Source organism: Triplophysa rosa, linkage group LG17, assembly GCF_024868665.1.
Source record: "Triplophysa rosa linkage group LG17, Trosa_1v2, whole genome shotgun sequence".
Lineage (NCBI taxonomy): Eukaryota > Metazoa > Chordata > Actinopteri > Cypriniformes > Nemacheilidae > Triplophysa > Triplophysa rosa.
Window position 1 is genome coordinate 10723582 of NC_079906.1, and position 23753 is coordinate 10747334.

Sequence of the window (23753 nt, forward strand, 5' to 3'; positions counted from 1 at the left end):
CATGCCAGGCTCAACAACAAGGACGGCTTGGGGGCAGTGTGCCGGAACTGTGATATGCCCAATCATGCTAGTGCAACGTGTACGCCAATAATTCAATCTGAGTGTGCAAAGAGCGGCTGTCGAATGGGCATACAACATGAACGAATGTTCTTGCCTATTTTCAAAACTATGTTGCTCCATTTTTTATTATGGCTGCAGGCATGGTGAAAATTAACTCTTAATTCAATTAATACATAATATTCAATTCTGTGAATTAGAATGTGCAAACTAGAAGAAATATTAGCCAATAAATGAAGAGATGGCTCATTATAGAACAAAAATAGTTACTATATTTTCATTTTCATATGCCCATTTTTGAGAAATATGGATTGTTATGGGTGTGACAATTTACTTACGTTTTCATATAGTCATTTAGCAGACGTTTTTATCCAAAGCGACTTACAAAACAGGCATAACAATGGAAGCAATCAGTGCAACAAAAGGGCAGCAATGCGTTAGTGGCATAGAACTGGCCTCAGTTTGCCTAACACAGTGCACAAAGCTATATAAATAAAAACATATAGACAATACTTACAGACAATAGATTTTTTTAAGAGAGATAAACAGTAAAAGGATAGCAAGAGGAGTCTGTGTTATTGTGTCAGGTGTTGACGAAAGAGATGTGTCTTTAGCCGATTCTTAAAGATGGCTAAAGATTCCGCTGTTCTTATAGAAACAGGCAGATCATTCCAACATCGTGGAACAGTTCCATAAAAGGCTCGTGAAAGTGATTTTGTGCCTTTTTGGGATGGCACCACAAGACGTTGTTCATTCGCAGAACGCAAGGATCTGGAGGGTACACACGTCTGAATTAGTAAGTGTAGGTATGGGGGTGCAGAACAATTGGTTGCCTTGTGAGACAAAAGTAGAGCTTTGAATTTGATGCGAGCGGCAATCAGTAGCCAGTGTAACCTGATGAAGAGCAGTGTAACGTGTGCGGTCTTTGGCTAATTAAAGACCACTCTTGCCGCTGCATTCTGGATTATTTGCAGAGGTTTGTTTGTACAAGCTGGAAGGCCGGTCAGGAGAGCATTACAGTAGTCCAGGCTGGACAGGACTAGTGCTTGTACCAGCTCTGATAGGAGCTATGTTGTACAGGACAAATCTACATGACCAGGTCGTGCTGGCAACATGATAGCTGATCATCAATTACCATGAGGACTGGCTGTCCTGGAAGGTAAATGGTTGATGAACCTAGTTGAATGGAGAGGTTGTGATGAATCTTTGGGTAAGCTGAGATCACAAGCAGTTCAGTCTTTGCAAGGTTCAGTTGCAAGTGAAGGTCTTTCATCCAGAGTGAAGTATCACTCAGGCATGCAGAGATGCGAGCAGATACTGTTGGATCGTCTGGCTGAAAGGAAAAGTGGAGTTGTGTGTCATCTGCATAGCAGTGATAGGAAAAGCCATGTTTCCGATTGACCGATCCTAGGGATGCCATACCTATTGAAAAGAACAGTGGTCCAAGCACCGAGCCCTGGGGTACCCCAGTAGTGAGATGTTGAGGCTCAGAGACCACACCGCTCCATGATACCCTGAATGACGTACCAGAAAGGTAAAACTTCAACTATTGGAGCGCTGTTCCCGAGACACCCATTACCCTGATGTTTGACAAGAGGATGTTGTGATTAACGGTGTCAAAAGCAGCAGACAGATCTACCAGGTTGAGTATTGATGATTTAGAGGCTGCCCATGCCAATCTCAGAGCTTTGATGAAAGAGAGTCAGGCAGTTTCAGTTGAATGGCCGGTCTTGAAACCTGACTGGAAGGAGGAGAGTTGGTCAAACACAACACGTTCCAGAGACTTAGCAATGTATGGGAGCTGAGATACTGGCCTGTAGTTTTCTGCACGTGCAGGATCAAGTGTGGGTTTCTTCAGAAGTGGGGTTAGGCGGGCCTCCTTAAAAGCAGTGGTTGTAGCAATGTACCAGTGTGGAGAGAGGAGATGATAATATGGATGAGAGCAGGGACAACTGATGGAGCGATAGCCTGAAGGAGATGGGTAGGGATGGGATCTTCCTCTAACTATGGAAAACTATGCTTTAAAAAACAGTTAATAAAAAAAAATGCTCTTGACATCCGACCTATCAGTATGGTAAAAACCATTGTTATAAACTTGATTTTTTTTTCATCTTAAGGTTGATATTTGTATTTATCAAACAATGATAAGTGAAATCAATTAACTGAATATTCTACTGGTGCTCTCAGTTTGTTCTGTTTTCCATCGATTTTCAATATGTCCTCCCTGTTGTCTCAGCTTTTGGTTCTTCAAGTAACACAGAACTTGGTTTTATAGTTGGGTTCAATAAGTTAATAATAAACATGTTAACTTTATTTGGGTTTTCCCTCGCACACATGCAGCTGCACGGTTGAAGAGGAGGTAACTGTATTTAGTGAGCCTGTAGTCAACCTTTTGAGCTGATCTCCAAGATTTCAGTTTCTCATGGCACGCACGTAAACGCACACAAACACACAAGTGTTTTCAGACGTTTGAGCTGCATGCTAATGGTCTGCCATCGAAAGCTAAATATTTAAACAGGATCTAAGCCTCTCGAGACTTTAGGGGTTGATATGGCACGAAAGATCATGCCAAACATTGGCCTCGGTGCTTAGACTACACCGGTTACATAAACAAACAAATAAATCAATAAATAAGTGCATATTAGGGCTGGGCAGCATGACTGTGTACATTGCATGATGGTGGAGATACCAGTGGGAAGGACTGTGTTATATGTCCTGTAGGAGAGCGATAAACAGAGTAATGCCAAAAATATAGACTGAATAGAGTGAATTTGAAAACTGTAAAATTCACAGGTGTGGATATATATCAAGTCTTAGAATCTAACAAGTCTAATTGTATTATTATATATAATTTTTCATTTGGTTTGAGTCTATTCAATTTCAAATAAAGAGAAAATTGCTGTACAAATACAGTTATGCAAACATTTACACTGCATTCAAAATATGTTTTTATCAATATACATGTTCCCTGGGAATCAAATCCTTTACACTGCGAAGGCGACGCTCCAGAAACATTTTTCTGTAGCTCCAAGCAACAGAAACATATTAATACATTGAAATTGAGAATCTATCATTTGCAAAGTAATGAACAGAATAATACATTTTTTTACGTTCAATTCCCAGCGAAATAAAGATATTATAATACTATTGTATCTACTAATACACTATGACATATACTGCAATACAAAACCACTCATTCTATATGATATGAGATATCGATCACACCAGCATGTTTTTATGCCAAGTGCTGCCTAGTAATAACATTCACAACTACCACGGTGACGACACAAGCACACATATCACCATAATCAAAGTCTTACATGTAAATGTAATCAGGATCAAGGCAGGAATGGACAAGAGGGAGGAGCTAAACCAAGATGAAATGCAAAACGCTGCATTCTGAAGCCAGCGACAATCAAAACTTCAATCATGACTGAATCATCTACAGAGCGCCCTTTGCCTTTAAAGTTAGAGATCCTGATACTCTTTCTCTGTCTCTCCTTCACAGAATGAACGTGACCACACCTCTGCTAGCATTCCGCTTCCAGTCTCCTATATTCCCAACAACCAAGAATTTTCACAAACATCTGTCTTCATTCAGTGAATTCCAAGAGGTATTTGTAAAGGTATTTTTGCACATTTCTACCTCACATTAATATATATATATGTATATTTTAGACATATGTAAAGGTTAACATTTTCAAAATCAGCATCAATGTCAGTGTGTTGTCGAACAGGGGCAACTGGGGTATGTGTTGAATTTTAAAATCAGGACAAAATCTACCACCTTTAATTGCGTAAAACCATTTTCACTAAAAATAAAAATTGCCCACAGCAGGTTATTTAAAAATCTGACAGTAATTGCCTTCAAGTTTATGGTTGAAAGTGGTGAATTTGATGAACAGTTTGCTTTAAAGAGAATAACTGTCATTTTTCAGACAGAGATTTAGCCTACTGACTGCGAGCAGACATTAGAGCAACAAAGAAAGCTCAATCTAGAACGACCAGTTCATTTTTCACGTGACCCCACACAATGAAATAACTGGTGAGAAATGTCAAGTCTGTCTATTCAACGGTCGCATAACAAAAAGGTTACTTTGGAAAAGTGTTGGATGGCAGTAGCAAAAACATCCGAAAGCTTCTCACAGGGTACAAATTGCACATAAAAAATTGATTTCCAACTAAATGCGGTTAATCTCTGCATGCTGTAGAGAGTGTTCGGTCACTGACAGTGGCATTAGTGATCACCCACTGCTCTTGCTGATTAATGGTGCTGTTGGTAAGCTGGCACCTAATGATGGCCTCTAATTATTTACCCAGACACAAAGCGGCTAATCGGCATCCTCGCGCAGTCCTAATTGGGGAAGACAATATTGATTTGGGCCAATGGGCAATTTGTCAGTGCTTTCAATGATAAAGAAGCAAGTCGATAATTAGCAATACTCATTGGGAATTTGTGACCGTTCTTCTTTCAGCAACCGTAATGTATCTGAATGTTTGAAAATACAAAAAAATGAAAAGGGGTCTAATTCTTGACTACTTCTGATAGTCTTAACAAGCCGGAATCAACTTTACCTCTATAAACGTTTAAAGCAAACCGATTCTAAAACAGGTGTATGTTTCTGCAAATTTTGCACTGGCTTAGAACATGGCACAACCAATCAGAATCAAGAACCAGAACTAACAGTTTTATAAACTAGTTTTTGCCATTTGTTTTTGAAAACATTTGTTTTTCCAAGCTTTATATTGGAATAACTAAGGTGAAAATCAAATCCTTCATTTGACCACATAGTTATTCAGTGCACAGAAGTGTATATCTATAGTTCTTGACTGACTCACCACAAGGTCGGGGTCCTGCATGAGACTGAGAATGACCTCATAGAGGAGGGGCCGCAGGTCTGGTTTGAACTTCACCGAGATCCACTGACCAATCAGCCAGATGACCCGCCTTCTGATCAACTTGTACCTGAAAAACACAAGAGCTCAAGAAATGAGCATGCATTTATGCTGGCCTTTAAACCCCTCTACATCTCATAAAAAGTGTAGCTTCTCCGAGACAAGGTTGTGAATTGCAGGTGTTAGACACAATGGATAAGCGACGTGTTCAGAATACTCTTTAAATCCGGTATTCAGCACACCTTAAACTTTAAAATGATTCTGTGCAATTTAAAAGTTTCTGTTCCAGGGAGTTAATAAAATTACACGGGTACTGAAAAGGAGAAGAACTTCCTGTCAAAAAGACTTTTAAAAGAGAAGATCAAGCAGAAATCCAAAACGAAACGCTTCATTTATAAAGACGTACGTAAAATGATCATAAATGTGAAGGTGCGATAACATCCTAAATGCCCGACCATCTCAAAATCATGCGCGCGTGGACGAGCAGCCACAAATATCCTCATGTGCCGCCACAGAACACCAGATAAAGTGCATGTGAAAAATTATTCAAGCGTTATGTGCAATCGGAGAGGAAATCTCAAAAGTATTGCCCAGTTTCAACAGCATAATCCATGATTCATTTTCATAATCAGTTTCAAAGACCGTGTTAAAATGCACATAATTGGCCGCTCGAGATTCATATTCTCACGAAACGTGTACAGCTGTTGGAAAATTCATCCATACACGGTAATAATATCCGCAATATATGAAGACATGCTCGATCTTTTCCCACTATTCCATTCTGCTCGCTCTTGCTTTTTATTATGCTGCAGTTTAATACTTTAATTCATCATTATTTATGTCCGCAACAAAACTAGATGAGAGGCTGAAGGATGATTTGTGGGCCTTTGAGTCTTTTACATATGAGACGGTTGTAGTGCTTTCATCTATTGATTTATGGCACTTTCTTGTAAGGTTTGTCAATAATTCTCTTTCCAAAAATGTGTGCAGGAAATCCAGTGTTGGGTGTAACTAGTTACTAAGTAATTAGTTACTGTAATTTAATTACTTTTCCCTTGAAAAAGTAAAGTAAGGGATTACTCTTATTTTTTCTGTAATTTAATTACAGTTACTTCTGATGTAATTAAACTAAATACTTTGTGTAATATGTGTGTGTGCAGAAGAGGAATTTACATCAAAATTCAAAGTCTAACTTTAAAATCCGTGCTTTAATGTATAATTCTCACATTTGTAATTAATAATAATACTTAATGTAGTTTTATATTATTTATTTGAATGAATTAAAAGAGCCATTTCATGTCTATCCTTGAATCACTTAACTCATCAAGGTTGATGTAGGATATAGAAACTAATTAGTAATAAGTAATTAAATACTTTTTGAAGAGAGTAACTTGTACAGTAATCTAATTACATTATCGAATGTGTAATTAGTAACTAGTAATTAATTACTTTTTCAGAGTAACTTACCCAACACTGAGGAAATCTTACAGATCTAGTTTCCTATGGACATGCTGATGCTAATACAAACGACAGAAATGATGCCTATATATATTATTTATTTTACATTATATATTCTAAATATATACTATTTATTTATTTTATATATTTGACATATTTATATTATAAAAACAATATTAATATTAATATATTTTTTTGTGTGAAAAATCTGATTTAAGCGAAGTATTTGATTCTGCTCTATTTATTCTTGTACAAAAAATCAGGTCTAAGAACCTTTTTGTTCACACTTCAGTATAGGGGGCAATTATCGCTATTAACAAACCATTAACTACGACGTTTTCCCAAATAAACTTTGCAAAATAAAATTGGTTGCTTATTAATAGTTAGTAATGTAGTTGTAAGGTTAAGGTATTGGGTAGGATTAGGGATGTAGAGTATGGTCATGCAGAATATGTGCTTGATACATGCAAGTACTAATAAACAGCCAATATGCCAATAATAGGCATGCTAATATCAACTAGTTAATAGTGAGAATTGCCCCCTATACTGAAGTGTTCCCACTTTTTTTTATTAAATGTGCATTTTATATATGAACCTAAAGAACTTGATCCCACCTTCACCGCCAAATCAAAGAAACACAGAGGAGTATTGGATATTGTATTGGAATACTAATTAATACATTGCTTTGTATATTCATAATATTTTAATTAGGGCTGTCAACGTTAACGCATTAACGCATGCGATTAATTTTTTTCAAATTAACGCGTGAAAAATATTTAACACAATTAACGAAGCATCCGTTTGTTTTGACATTCTTTGTCTAGCGTTACATTATGTAATCACGGTCTTATTCGTGTACAGGCTTTTAAACCACTTAAGCGCGATTTTAAACAGTTGCTTTGACGCGTTCAATTAAGATAGACGGCTTCTAAACTGTGGGATGCGGCAAAACGCAACGCGATGTCCAGTCTGGTGTAAACAGTCACGGGCTGAAGGCTGCATCGGTGAATCTCTGTCAGACCGTGTCACATCCGTGTTAAGTTCTCTTTCATGCTTGAATGGATAAAATCATACAAGATTATGTAAGAAAGCCGTTTTGTCTAGCATTTTCTTAAGCAAGACTTCAAAGTGTAAAATGAAATCTTAAATGAATGCAAAGAGTTGTGAAAATGGGAGTGCGGTGACGGTCAGATCTGCGTACTGAGACAGCTCTTAAAGGGGCCACGTTCTTAAACGTGCTGCTGTGACTCCTGTCACTACCGTTAATCAAAGAACAAAATAAAAGAAAGCAATGTGATTTTGTAGCTTTAATGAGAATTCTTCTGCAATTTACTTATAATTTAGCATTAAAGACGAGTGTTTGAGAACTTCCTTCAATTTCTGTATATTTCATGATAGCTCTCAATTATATTGTTGAATGGCTATAATTAATATCATAAATATCAAAATGTTTTCTTTCATTCATAAAATGACGCTGTTAAAGAAATATGTTGTTTCTACATCAATTTGAAGATTAAATGTGAAATTATTAAAATGTAAAAGTATATTTTAAAATATTATTGTTATGTGCGATTAATCGTGATTAATCACAGAAAATGTGTGATTAATCAGATTAATTTTTTGAATCGATTGACAGCACTAATTTTAATATATTAATACATTTCCTGAATAAATTTAATGGTAACAAATATCATTCAATATTTAATAAAAATTCAAATTTACTCAAGTACAAAGTAATAAAGAACAAAGAAACAAAGAATTGCAATGCACTTCACCGGATTTGTTGCCTTGCCTCTATTCAACTTAACTCAGAGGCAAAGCCACAAAATCAAAGCCAAAAACTCTGATCCCCATTTGCAGGAACGGTTCTCAAAATGAGCTAGTCACGACTCTGAGCCCCGGGGACCTCACAAGTCACTGGAGACAATAACAGACAGACTGGCAGGAATCATTTCAAAACCTTTTTTGAAGAAAATATCACTCCGCCATTGGCATTGCTAAGAGTGTAAGAAAGTACACCAGAGGTTCAAGCCACTTTGGTCCGGTTGCCAGCGAGTCATTACAGCTAGGGGTGATAAAAACTTCAGCATCGGCACCAATACCAGCAAGACCTAATAAAGCCCGCACCTCCTTACATTACCTGTAAAGGTCACTCCACAGATAGAGCAAATGTATTGCTTCGGATATAATGAGTTCAATCTGAGGTAATAGGTTAAAACATTGTGCTTGTTCGACAATCCATCTAATACATGACAAGTAACCCATGATTATTCCCACAAAATACAGTACATGTAAATAACAGAGAATATTTACAGTACATGAATATACTGTGAAGGTTAATGCCGGGAGCAGTTTACTATTTGCTTGTTAGTGCAAGCTGTGTCCTCAGAGACTTCCTACTGTATACTAGAGCTGCACGGTTAATCGTTAAAAGATCGCGATCTCGATTCAAACACCCACGCGATCTCATTAATGAAAATCAATGATTCTCGTGTCTAATGTACCTCGGACTAAAACCATAACGCTTCAATATGTGCTGGTGCTGCCGCAGAAGCAGAGATAGCATTATTATCATAAGGTATGTAACGACCAGGGGCGGATTTAGTGATTTGGGGGCCCTAGGCAAATCCATGTATGGGGGCCCCAACTATGCACCATTTTACTTTACTGCAACCCTTATTTTTCTTCCTCCTCAAAGCACACAACTTTTCTCCCCCAGTCAAAGTGACAGGGGAAAACTAAGCTTAATAAACACAGACACTGACTAATTAAAAAATATATAATAATTAATTCCGGAATGAAAAACATGGGATAAGTGTCTTAACAAAACACTTATAATAAAGTTCTAAAAAAATTTGATGAAATGAAAACTAATAAGTTATATAAAGCATTAAATTTATTCAATCAAACAGAAAAGTTGAAAATTTTAATATAAGCCTTTTTTATAAGACTTTTTCGCCCATAAGTAACCAGTCTAACTAAATGAGCAAAGCTCATTCACACCCTACGTTCTCTTGTAGTTCACTGAGCTTTGAACGATTCACTGATCTCTTACATTCTATGTAAACGAATTGGTTCAAAGGAGTCATTTGATTGCGAGTCGTTCTGATCGCAATGTGCGTTCATACTGGCGAACTCGCTGTGTACAGAATAACGCTGATTCAACGAGCCAACTTCACAGCTAAAAACATTATAATGATGTACAGCAAGTTAATTTAGGAAATCTTTTCAAGAAATTCAAGTAAATGTAAATTGAACGTAAAACTCCTGAACAGACGTGAAACACAGCTAATACAGCTCCTAATATAGCTCTTTTACTGAACTCTTCAGCGTCTCACTGCTGGTAACGAAACAGCGCCTCCATTGTGGCGTAACTGCAGTTACAAATGACAATCTGTTTAATAATGCACGCAGTGTTTTTTGTGAAGACACTCGACATATTTTTGACGAGAGTCTAAGGCAGCACGAAATTTGATTGAGGCGGCCGCCTCCAATTTCTTTATGCAGGAAAAACCCTGATCTGGGATTACTATCTACAAAGTGTGCCCTCTCTCCGTGTTTTTTGTGGTTAACGACCTTTCATGCATTTTAATGTGACCAAATTTCTGTACTAGTGTGTACAGTATGAATCGTTAGCACTGTACTGACGTTATTATATTATGTCTTTATGTGCCCATCGGTCTGCGCAGCGGAGTCAAACAACCTTTCTACCTTTGAACTGGCCGCCCTCTCCTACCAAGCGCACAGCGCTCTTTGTTTGACAGATGTTTTGGTCGTCATTCATTATAACTGTGTTGTCGGTGTTCATGGAGAAATACTCACTCGGCACATTTTCATTGCTCGTGGCCGGGAGAGTGCTGTGTCTGGCGGGAGAGAGAGGCGCTGCTGCTGTAGGAGCAGCGGTGGAGTTTGTGTGGGGAAAAAGCAGAGACTTTAGCAACAATCTTTTGTAAATCGTCTTTTTTCCTCTCCGCTGGTGTAGCTGCGTTCTTGTTGTTTTATTTCCCTGCGACTTTAACTTCGTTTTGCAGCTAATGTACCGCACAATGACACTCTTGCTGTGGGCAGTTCTACTAATTCCGCCGCTGCATTAACTTTCTCTAGCTGGTGTCGAACTCGTCTCGCGCATATACGGTGCTAATGGAATGGTCCACTCTAATCTATAATGGGGGGAGTGCCTTCGTACAGATGTAATAACGTAAAACGTTAACAGGGATATCCCGACTATTTTGATGATTACTTGGGGCTCTACGTGGCTGCTGACATGGCTTATTGGTTAAGTCCACCCCTTCCTTTTGGGGGCCCCTGGTAGCTCGGGGCCCCAGGCGATTGCCTACCTTTGCCTAATGGTAAGTCTGCCCCTGGTAACGACGTCACAAACAGTCTTTTCAACCACACACTATCATTATTTCTGTGTCCAATGATCACAGAAGTATTGGGATTAAAGCAGAGAGTTGCCAACTCACAAGCATGAGACGCGTTTACAAGCTCCTACGCTGCCCAAATTAATCTCACACCAAACAACAGACCAACATATAAAGTAAATACAGCCTGACAACAAAACTGCTCTTATGAGTGTCTTTCTTACATTGTTCTAATATGCTTCACATCTTAACTAGTCAGGTCTGAAACGAAACTATCAATTTTAGACCGTTTGTAGCGCTGACAAATCTGAGTGCACGTTTATATTGCGGTAAAACACGTCATCAGAGTGTGTGGCGCTTATCACTGTATTTACGCTAATAGAGAAGCTGCGCTATTAGAGCTTTTCATCAAGTTGCCAAAGTTATTTTAAACTGTTTACAGGTGAGAATACTGCATTGTTATGTTTATCAGTAGTGTCTTTCTTTAAAGACCCCTTCAAGCAGTCTGTAGATATCAGGCAAGACCTTTAATTGCAAGTGTCACCTTATGAATTTTTTTATACTGAGAAATATTTCATATACATGTTAACTCAATGCATTAATACTTTTTAGGAAGTTAAACTTTTGCATTTAAAGTAAAAAAAAACACTTTAGTTAACTTATGGAATTTGTGGTAAAAAATTTCTCACTATAACTACTGTAGGTTAACCATAAAATATGTAATAATTTTGAAGCAAAGTCCTACGTATTACATACCTAAATAAACATTTTTTTTAGTCATCATTCAGAATAGTAAAAGAATCGCAATCTCTATTTGAAACAAAAGAATCGGGATTCTCAATTTATCCAGAATCGTGCAGCTCTACTGTATACCTATAAACTATGAATTATTTACACAGGAGTTAATGAGCAATGTGACAGGAAAGTTATGAGGTAAATGGGGAAAGGAGAAGACAAGGCACATACAGTACACAGTATTAAACACGATAGAAAACATTCGCCTAAACATTACGCTCAACATTAAACTAAACGACTGATTTTTGAAAAGTTATTTTTACATGAATGCACATAGCAGACCAAAGCAACAGAGAAATCTGCAAAAACGCCTAAACCTTTTACTCACAAAAATAAAAACATGACATTTTTGGTTGCTATGTCAGCATACTTAAAAACACCTCAACAGCAGCAGGAAAGTATGATAAAGTATGAAAAGTTGTTTATTATTTATTAAGGACGTAAGAGTATCAAAATATCACTGTACGATAATACCTTGGTGTAAAGTCCACGGTACGATATTTGTTGCAATGTTTAAAATGGCAAACGATGACTTGGAAACGTGCCATAAGCATCCTATTTTCTTTATCCTCTAATCATAACTGTTGCTTAGAGGTATGAGTTATAGTATGAGATGGGTCAAATGACCTAAAAATCCCTTTTATAAAAAATATAATTGCACCAGATAGACCTTGACAAAGGTAACATCTATTTTTCTGTTAACATCATTCTTTATGCTAGGCCCGGAAGACCTATCATTTCATACAATCATGTGACCACGATAATATTGAGACTACTTTGCTATTGCGACAACACGATATTGATAATATTGTTACATCCCTATTATTTATGGACCTTAACACACCACAATTTAGAGGAACGATTCAATTATTCCCATATGCTGCATATAAACAGCCATTTTTAACTCAGATTCTTGGTAAAAATACATCATATATGGTTGCATTGCAAAGTTCGCAAATTGTCAAACATATGCCTGAGCTTCTGATCACCATGTTAATTATCTCTTCCATCTGAAGATGTAATACCCATCCTAAAATGAAAAACTCACAGGAGTTTTTGACAGCACAGTCCCTCTGGACAAAACTCATATTATTGTGAAAAATTCAAGTCACAAAAATGGAGAGGTGACTTGCCGCCTTTGTGTTATGAGTGAAAGAACTATTAAGCGTGTTGCATTTGGGTCGCTGTGACCGTTTTGTATTGAAAATTGAATTTGGGGGATTTAGTTATGAAGGAGTACGGTTATACGTGTTCAGGGAATTGAAAAATTCTGCTATTTAGTATTTCAATCTCTTGAAGCACAAGGAAACATAATATGCCTTAAAGATGATGATCATAATATTCTGCTGAGTGATTCTATAATTACGGGTACATACCATGTCCATGGGGTGTATTTATCAATTTGACTAAATATTAATTTCAAGCAATGACCAATTTTATATTAGGTGATATTTCTCTTTCTTTTAATAAAGAAAGTTAGCAAATTCTTTAATTTATTTAGCAAAAAATGCAAATTATATACGGGAATTTGCAGTTTTTGTGCTGTCCGATTTCATGCATTTCAAGTTTGCTCTTCAAAATTAACCCTAGAAGACATGTTTGTGTATATTATTTTCAGCATTATTTGTTCAAAATAATCATTAAAACATGATAAAGGTGTTTTTAAAACTATTTGAATCCTTAATAAACATAAAATTATTCACTTTGTGTGTGTCCGAGAAATCTTTGTCAACTATGTTACCCATTTATATAACCCCTATAAATCAGCAATGGTTTGCTCCAAATTCAAATAATCAACAATGTGTGATGCCACGCCCTTTTTGGCAGGAATTCTGAAGACAGTGTGGTAATTTTCAACTCCTCCTCTTCAATATTTCATCAAAATGATTGTCTGCATATGGAGTGGATTAATTGTTCATCAACTATGTTATCAACATTTTCTTGTGTATTTATCTTAGATGTTATAATCAACAAAATGTGAAGAAAGTACATAGAAATATAAGTTGATCAAGGTCATATGGTGACATGTTTAAGGTCTGTAGGGCCTAAAATGGGTCTAAAATGGAGGAAATGTCAACTATGTTACCTGTCAACTATGTTACCCATCAAGTGTAACACAGTTGACAGGGATAACACGGTTGACAATGTTGTAAGGGTTTACTGGGTTTATGCTTATTAAGTCCATTGATTAAAAACATTAACTTGATTAAATTGATACTACACAGAAATTAAATTATAATATATAAAATTGTAATAAGGTAGTAATTACATAAATGCATGATTTGAGTTATACTTATCAGGGAAGAAGTCAGCTGATCTGAAACCATTTTTTAATTATTGTTATTAAAATTTTGAATGATACAGGGATTAACTCAACAATATTATCCATACACTGAATAAATCCTTATACTCTAGCTAGACTTAACGACATCATTATAGATATTTTCCATTCTACCCCTATAGCCTACTCATATTAACAAACAATAATTTCATGGATCATTTTGATATGTTTCAGTGATTTGAAATGACAGTTTCCTGATGACATATGTAATTTTAGCCCTATCAATTATGCTATACACTATTTCAAAACAGAGTAATTTCTGGTCTGTCATGGTCCTGCCTTCTTGTTTATGATTTTCTAGTCTTGTGGCAGGATCGTGACAGATCCCTTATGTTTAGTGTGAGAAAGTCATGGTTTGTTTATCATTGACATGCCATGTGCTTTCTTGTGTCTCGTCATTGGCCCCGCCCCTCTCGTTTCCCGTATTGCTTCCCTGCCGTGTCTCATGTTCCTCACCTGCCCCTCGTTTATTATCCTTTGTTTGTCTCCCTATAAAATATCCTCGTGTTCATTGTCCTGTGCTCGATCGTTGTTCTTGTACCTACCTGGTTGTAGATGGCGGTGTGTTTTGCTCGTGTCCTTGATTCCTTGCCTTTCTGTGAAGTACGTGTTTGTTATTTACCCTGCCCTGCCTTTGTTACCCTTCTGTGTTTTGGTAAGACGTTGTGTCGTGTTTAAGTTTTAGTTATGTTTGTCCTGCTGTTTTTGCCCCCTCAGTATTTTGGTTTCTGTTTTTATATTAGTCCTGTCTTCGTTACCCCATTGTGGGTTTTTGTTTTGTGTTTTATTTGTTAAATAAATAATTTGTTAACCCCTTCACCGCTGCTGCCTGCATATGGGTTCTTCTCCACACAAACCGTTGAGAGAAGCACATGGCATGTCAAATGATAAACAAACCATGACTTTCTCACACTAAACATAAGGGATCTGTCACGATCCTGCCACAAGACTAGAAAATCATGAACAAGAAGGCAGGACTATGACATGGTCTAGCGAGATGAGGTTATCTGCTGCTGAGAAGCAGCGCCAGTACAGGGCTCGGCGTGATGCGGATCCTGAGAAAAGGGCTGCATATTTAAAGAAACAACGAGAAAAGTGGCATGGCTTAATTGCATCTGACAGATTGTAGATTTGTTATCAAAAATAAAGTTTTTATCATAAAGCAAGGTTTCTCTCTTCTTTTCCTAATGCTTCCCGTCAACTGTGTTACTTTGTTGTCAACTGTGTTACATGGGATTTTTGTGCCATAATTTGTTTAAATGTTGGCTGAACTGTAATAAAAATGATGGGGGACATTTTTAGAGAGCAAGGTCTGACATAATAATGTTGAATAACTCTAAATTCAATGTAATGTGGATTAATGTAGAGGAAAAAAAATCATCCTTGATGATACTATCCCACAGAATATCAATTATCCAGCTCAAAATTCATATTTTCAAAGCAGTTAGACAAACAACCACAAACACACTGAAAATAGACTAAAGAACTTCCAAACAAATGTTTTATCAAATGCTTAGTATTTCATTCATGTCTTCTATGACACAACTTTTGTCTGTAACACAGTTGACAAAATAATGAATCAGATGTTTATTTTGATTTAAATATTTAAGTTATCATTTGAGCTTAAGCTTGCCAATTAATGAATTTTGCACATTCCAGTGATATATTATGGAAACAAGTAGAATATTTAGCAAAAAAACACACTGATTTCTTCACTTATATGATGATATGAAATGTACCCCTATTTATAGAATGACTCCTCTATTCACAGAGAATAGAACGATGAATGATCGGTTTAAAGAGTCCTGCTGTCATACAGCTATACACTCAGACAGACATTTCCCTTAATCACATTTTCAGCATAAAGCCAGTTGTATTTGTTGCTTGTTCTGGCTAAGAACTGCCCAAAAATGAAATCACATTCTGAGCGCAAGTTAGACGCAGGTTTATTTGATACAGATTCTGAGAATACAATTTTTAAAACTATGTAATGTACTATAACAGGGTTTTTCCTGGCTCAAAATGAGGCGGAGGTGGTGCAATGCGCGTGTAGGCCTACCGTCCCTTTAAGTGACTTAACAAAACACTTATATTAAAGTTCCAAAAATTTGATGAAAATGACAACTAATACGTTATAGAAAACATTCAATTTATTCACCTGAACAGAAAAGTTGAAAATTTGAATACAAGCTTAACTAACTTTTCATGCGATAATTAACCAGTCTTACTAAATGAGCAAAGTTCATTCACATCCTACGTTCTCTTGTGGTTCACTGAGCTTTGAATGAATCGCTGATCTCTTACATTCTGTTTAAATTAATCGGTTCAAAGGAGTCATTTGTGTGCGAGTCGGTCTGATCGCAATGTGCGTTCATACTGGCGAACTCGCTGTGTACAGTATAACGCTGATTCTACGAGCCAACTTCACAGCTAAAAACATTCCAATGATATACAGCACTTTAATTTAGGAAACATTTTTAAAAAATTGAACGTAAAACACATGAACAGCCGTCAAACACAGCTAATACAGCTCCCAAGTTCTTCAACTGACCTCTTCGGCGCCTCACTGTGCTGAAAACAGCGCCTCTATTGTGGCGTAATGCCGCAACTGCAGTTACAAATGACAGTCTGTTTAATGCCCGCAGTGTTTTTTGTGAAGACACCCGACATAATTTTGCAGAGAGTCGGAGGCGGCACAAAATTTGGCTGAGGCGGCAGCCTCCAAATTCTCTACGTATGCAGGAAAAACCCTGTATAATATACACAATTATTGTAGCAGTAACAATATTATTGCAATACTGGATTTAAAAAAAATTATAATAATACATTATAAATATTCAGGATTATTAATATCCCCCTGATTAAACAGTGTACACACACACACATATATATATATATATACAGTATATTTCCAGATGTTGCGTAAATCCATTCGATCAGCCCTACGAAAATCTGTGCAGACAACACTAACAACATCTTTGTCTTTGTGTTTCTTATACAAAACTAAAAAACTATTTTACCTTCCAAGATATTCCACAAACATCAGACAAACTCATTGCAAAACGTTTGCACTGCTGACACAAGGTACGTACCCTTACCCAGCCAATAAAACTGAAACTGATGGATACTGATGACTCTAACTATCTTAGCTTACGATATCCATTGAGCCCAATAAAAAAAATACAGAGCCCAAAAAAACCTCCACAATTATAATTTCCTATTTCATGTAAACATAAATATTTGGACACATCACGACTTCGAGTGAGTTTGAGAAGGTGTTATAAGCTTTTGCGGACCAGACTGATATTTGTGATTTGCCACTCGACGTGGTTCACTTCCCCACAGCTGAACTAGCACCACAGTTGCCAAGCTTAAGCTTTAAGGTCATTTCATGCTGCTGCGCATCGCACGCTGACCGTCACACACGTTACCGCTTTCCCAGCTCGCCCGCGGTGTGGCTTTTATGCCGCGCTCGAAACACGATGGATTCTGGCATGCGGCGAGGGTCATCGACCACTGACCCGAGTCCCTACAAGCTCAAAGAATGTGACACAGCCAGGACGAAAAGAAACACGCATGCCTCCAAGAACTTCAGAGAAAAACAATAAAAAAATATAAACAAACAAGAGATATTAAACAAACTTCCCCCGCCAACTGATGCAGTCTTTAGTAACACCTGACGAAAAGCAGCTACTTCTTTTTACCTCAGAAGCAGTAGATCAGTCGGCAGATAATCTGTTTATCAAGGCAAAGCTCAAGACTCTTGACTCGGTGACACTGTAGGTCGGATGAAGTGATAAATCAATGTCTGGAGGGCTGCCAGTCGGGAAATGACACACACAAGGTCGAGGAATTTGCAAGCGTTTCTCATAAAAAAGGAGCGGGGACAAATTATGGAGGTATAATGCATACTGTGAACTTTCTGCCGTGTATAAACTTGTCAAATCCCGCAGCCCAAGGCGCAGATGGCAGATATCAGATGTCAGCACCAGGGTTAGTCATGTGTCTCTCTGATAATCCCTCCGAGGCTTCTTCAAGCATACGGTCCCATCACGACATTGACAAATGCAGCTGATTAAAAAGTTGCAGGCGTACGTTGGCTTGATCTGTCAGTATCAGGCACCTAGACTTCCCCTCAACACCCACAAACTCACACAGGCAGTCGAGCGATTGCTGGAACCCCCCCAGAGCCACACCAAAGCCCACAGATGCGCACATACTTGCCTGCAGATGTCTTTGCCATTCTATGCGAGACGGACATAAAGTTTTGAGCACATCATGTGCTAGCCTACAGGAATGACAAACGTGGGTTATTAAAATAAAAAAAACATGGAACTGCATGTAAATGTGACGTTCAATATGCAGATGAGGTTAAAATCCCTTTTTCTTACTCCCTTCTTTTCTTAAAACCAAAAGATACGACAAAACACACAGGCAAATGCATGAAGACGAAAAAGGGGTTATGGTTTTCAAAAGCCATCTTAATAAGATCTTCCACAACAGAGCTCAGTTTTTTCCAGTCTTTGTGAAGACAAAATGGCTTTGTGTCAAGTCATGTGAAGATTAACTGGTTTTAAACACAGAATTGTCACCAACGCTAAAATACAATTTAGCACTACCTAGTATTGGTGTACAACTAACTAAAGTACCGAAGGTATTGTACCAAGACAAAACTTTACATGGCTATCTGTTTACTTTCTAATATTGTTTTGATATTCACAACCGTCAAAACTGTCAGAAGTCTAGGGTCACTTGATTAAAATGTTATCTTACAAAGGATATAGGGATAGTTCACCCATAAGTTGTTCCAAACTTGTAAAGATTTCTTTGTTCTGTTAAGCACAAAGAAAGATATTTAGAAAAATGTTAGCAACTGAGATTTCTGATGCTTCATTGACTTCCATAGTAGAAAGGGGAAAAATAAGAAATGTATACAGGTTTGGAACAAATTGAGGGTGAGTAAATCACGACAGAATTTTCATTTTTGGGTGAATTATCCCTTTAAATGTTTGACATTATTTTTGTAGACAAAAAAACGGATTAGAAACTGTTTGTTAACAATTAGTTAATGCGTAAGCTAACATAAACTAAGAATGAACAATACTTACACAGCATTTTTTAAATATAAATTCATGTTAATTTCAGCATTTACTAATACATTATCAAAATCAAACGTTGTCACTGTTAACAGGGCTCGACATAAAGGACTGCCCGATGGCCCGGGGCCAGCATGGGAGATCCTCGGGCCAGTTGAGAGAACTGTCACTTGCCCGATCAGGCCAGTGCTGTATCGTCATGGAAAATTATCATGTATATGTTTTTAAGACTTGCCTATTTAAATATTACCAAAAAGATGCAAAAGAGGACTGGATTCGGTTCTCACGTGTTGTTTGGGATACGCGCTCGGCCGGAATGCCATATCAGGCAACAGGGAAAATACTGAATAGAGTTCTCTTTCACGTCTTCTTACTCTTAATCTGACATGTCGACACAAAATTATGCCAAAATGCCAATATTACCAAGTATCCTTGTAAAAAGTAATCAATTATGTCTTACGGGAAAAAAACGCATGTGGGAACAAAACGCGTGTGTTACATTATATTAGATCCGTGCTTCTCTTAAAGGGGCAGCAGCATAATAAACGCCTCAGTTTTGTTCATCAAACAACAAAGACAAAAACACTCATTGCACTCCACTGATTAAATTATAACTTTAGTAAGGTTAAATCAATATTATATTTAATACAATGAAGACAATAAAGCATTTACATTATTTAATTTCTGTACCTGATAACTACTATTATTAGACCAACCTTAAACGCATGAAATGCACTGATTATTTGTATGTTTGCTTTATTACATTTATCTGTGCATACTTTGATTACTTTTTGATTATCTTATTTTAGTACTCATTGATTAGTTGTCTTCAACAATATTTGAAATTTTGAGTTATAGGCTAATAGTTTTTATGGTATGACACCCTTATTTATTAAGATTACATAGGTAAGAAAACCAACAAACAAATAACTAGATTTATTTAATACTTTTTGTGATGGGGCCAGTGAAAATTTTGGCAGGGCCAGAAAAAAATGGAATCACTTGCCCAGCCGGGCCAGTTGAAAAAATCCTGAGCGTTGAGCCCTAGTTAATGCACCATGAACTAACATCAATAACTGTATTGACATGAACTAACATTAACAAGGATTTATAAATGCTGAAAAACTAAATTGTTCATTGTTAGCTAAAGCATTTGCTAATGTTAACAAATAGCACCTTATTGTAAAGTGTTACCAAGTATGTAACATATTACAAAAGTAGCATCTCCTTTATTTCAAAATTTCTTTCAATGTTAGCCCAGCCCATACGGCCACCAATGAATATTTCTACACTCTTCTCTATCAGATATGATTTATTTTACATCTGTACACGTCTCGCATCCTCCCAACTTTTGTGACCTCATCCAATCCACTGCCGGAATTCTCCAGAAGAACGCTGCCAAACCAATTCATCAACTCCAGCCGATATAATACTGCTATTGTAAGAAGGCAGTGAATGTCATTGAGACACAGTGTAAAGATTATCCAGGCTCCTGTCTGAGAGGTTGATCTAAATCTTTTGTGTGCTGTTATTAAAAAGACTACAGAGAAAACCCGAAAGATATCAGCTTTTTCCATGGGCTGTCCTCGTTTACCATTCAATGTACAATTATAAGCTACTGAAGCCAATATAACAATGCAAACCAAACTATATTTAGCACTATTAAAGTACGTGTGTACCTATACGCCTCTTACGTAACCTGCCTAAAGTTCCAGAAACAATCACAGCGAAATGAAAAAGAACCTGGAAGGTGCAGAGGTTCATCCCGCATTTTTTTGATGAAGTAAAGCGTCTCGCAGCTCAGAGGGAAGTAATGGAATAAAAAAGAACATCTAAAAGAAAGATATGAAGTCTTTTATCTGGAGAAGGGTTAGATCCTACTGTGGCACACAAGCGTTTCTTTGAATGCACCTGCTGGGTGACATCACTTCACAGAAAAAACAATAGGAGCGAATCCTGTTTTATCTACAGAAATCTTTGATGTGAAACGTCATATTGTGGACTTCCTGACTTCATTCACCTTCATGTGTTTTTCAGGCCCTCGAGTAAACATTGCAAGGTTTAAATGATTTTCAGAGGAGATCGATAAAGTTTATTTGATTATACCTGTTGTGGCTGACTTGAAGCTCTCCAAGGAGTTGGTTCTTGAACCACTGATCAAAGTCCACATTGTCAAACAATTCATACGCCGCAAGCCCCACAGCGTTGTATACTGAAACGACACAAACAAATTTGCAAAGCTCAGTATCTCGAAACCTTTGATTTAAAGACGCGTTTGGGTATTAAAGTGATCGTTCACCCAGAAATAAAAATTCTGTCATCATTTATTCACCCTCATGTCATTTCAAACCTGTGTGACTTTCTTTCTTCCGCAGAACACAAAAGAAGATATTTTGAAGAATGTTGTTAACTGGCCCCCATTCACTTGCATTGGTTTTGTGTCCATACAATAGAAGTGAATGGGGTCCAGTGCTGTTTGGTTACCAACTTTCTTCAAAATATCTTCTTCTGTGTTCTGCGGAAGAAGGAAAGTCATACAGGTTTGAAATGACAAGAGGGTGAGGAAATGATGACAGAATTTTATTTTGGGGTAAACTGCAATTTATACACCATTAACATCACCAAATGGAGCTGTTCTTTATTCCACAGATTTTCTAAACATTGGTCAACCAAACAGATAGTCCCGCCCCAAACTCACATCATTGGTTGAGACCATGTTGCTGTGCCTGCTTGATCAAGAAGCAATGTTAAGAAATCACCACAAGTTCACATTTTTCAGGAAATTTAACCAGCGATTTACTCCAAATTTCCAGACACAGGAAAGTATGCAAACATAAAAAACGACACACTTCAGCTTTAAATATATTTCAGAAGGAAGAGATGGAAAACACCTGCATCCTTCATGAGCATCTGTACCGGTTCCTCCACATTACTGGGACCTGCGAGAGAAAAAACAAACTACCAATTTAGCATTAAACACCAAGCATAATATCACTGGTATAACAACAAACTGCAGTAAAAACTGTACACACAGATGTAGATTTTTAAAAGGATATACTTATGCTACAACTAAACCCCACTGCTTTCACACATGTGCAATAATCACCACAAAGCATGCAAAATGCTATAATCGTAATAACATAAACAACCAAAACTTGTGTTCCATTTCCCACAGCCAATCACAATTAACCTTCCCCAAGTGACAATGAGGAGGCAACGCTCCGTAAATGTCAATGTATAATTAGAACAAAGAAAACGCTGGAAAGGGAAGTGAAATAAAGATAATGACACTACAAGGAAATTAACAGAGAGATCATTATCACAGTCATCTGAATTGGGTGCTTTTATAATGCTGTTCACTTCACGCCATAATGAAACGGGATTCGCTAAAATCACCACTTGTCCACTCTGGAAAATCACTGAATTTCAAATTAGATATTAAAGTAATTGACAAGCAATGTTATTTTAATTCTATGCAAGACAAGTTAAAGGGATAGTTAACCCCCCAATCTGTCATTTATTCACCCTCATGTCAGTCAAAACCTGTATATATATATTTTTTTTCTTCAGTGGATCACAAAAGAAGATATTTTGGGAAATGATTTGTGACCATACAATGGAAGTTAATGGGGGCCAGTGTTGTTTGGTTACCAATATTCTTCAAAATATCTTCTGTAGCGTTCTGCAGAAGAAAGTCATACCGGTTTGGAATGACATAAGAGTGAGTAAATGACGAAAGAATTTTTATTTTTGGGTGAACTATCCCTTTAACAACCATTGTACTTGGACAATTACTGTCATGGCTCTGCTTCCTTAGTCATGTTTTTCTTGGTCCTGTAGCAGAGCCATGGCAAAGCCTTAGGTTTTATGTGAGAAGACCATGAGATGTTTGTTTTTTGACATCTCATGTGTTTTCTCAGGTCTTGTCATTGGTCCCGCCCCTCTCGTTTCCGGTATTGTCTCCCTCTTGTGTCTTATGTTCTACACCTGCCCCTGCTCGTTATCCCTCCTTTGTCTTCTCTATTTATACCCTCATGTTTCTTTGTCTTGTGCCTTTGGATTGCGTTGAGTGTGTACGTTTGTCGAGCTTACCCGTGGTTGATGTCTGCTTTACGTTCCATGTGCTCCCTGTTCCTGTTTCAGTAAGTGTTTAGTTTAGTCTTTGTCAAAGTATTGTCTAGTTTAGTGTTTAGTTAGCCTTGGTCCTGTTGTGTGTATCATTATTTTGTTACTTTGTCATTTACCCCCTCGTGGGTTTTTGTTTTGTCTTTTGTTTCTTTGTTAAAATAAAGTCTCTGTTAACCCCTTACTGTCTGCCTGCATTTGGGTTCTTCTGCCAGTCCGTGACAATTACAGTATGGATGTCTAAAAGAATTTAAATAACAGCGATTTTTAATAGTCCAAAATGCATTTTTTAAAAATATTTATTTATCTTTTTGTTACAAACTCTATTACTAAATATAACATTAAAAATGAGCATGAATTTCAGATTTTCTTACTATGTCCCTCTTGCGCTTTAAGGACAGCATGCTTCGAACTGGCATTAAATCAAGTCTCTGAACATCCTGATCATTCTTATTATCCCAGCATGATCTCCGCACGTTCCAGATAACATCCTGTGTGCTTCACTGGAAGCAAGGACATCCGACCTTTCGTACAAATGGGTTTTCATGACCAATTTTCTCCTTTAATTTGCAACCTACAAAGTCAGGAATCTTAAATATCACTTTTTACACCTCCTTCATT

At 37.2% G+C, this 23753-nt stretch overlaps 1 protein-coding gene across 2 annotated transcripts in view; it reads right to left on the reverse strand.

The window, feature by feature from the left end:
- ipo11 (importin 11) overlaps window positions 1-23753 on the reverse strand; it is a 148136-nt gene that overhangs the window by 74318 nt on the left and 50065 nt on the right. For both annotated transcript variants that reach the window (XM_057356365.1, XM_057356366.1), the window contains 3 exons: window positions 21899-21946; window positions 21114-21219; window positions 4897-5023 (listed from right to left, as the gene is read on the reverse strand). In XM_057356365.1, the coding sequence (XP_057212348.1) occupies window positions 4897-5023; window positions 21114-21219; window positions 21899-21946 (281 nt within the window). The remainder of the gene's footprint in view (window positions 1-4896; window positions 5024-21113; window positions 21220-21898; window positions 21947-23753) is intronic.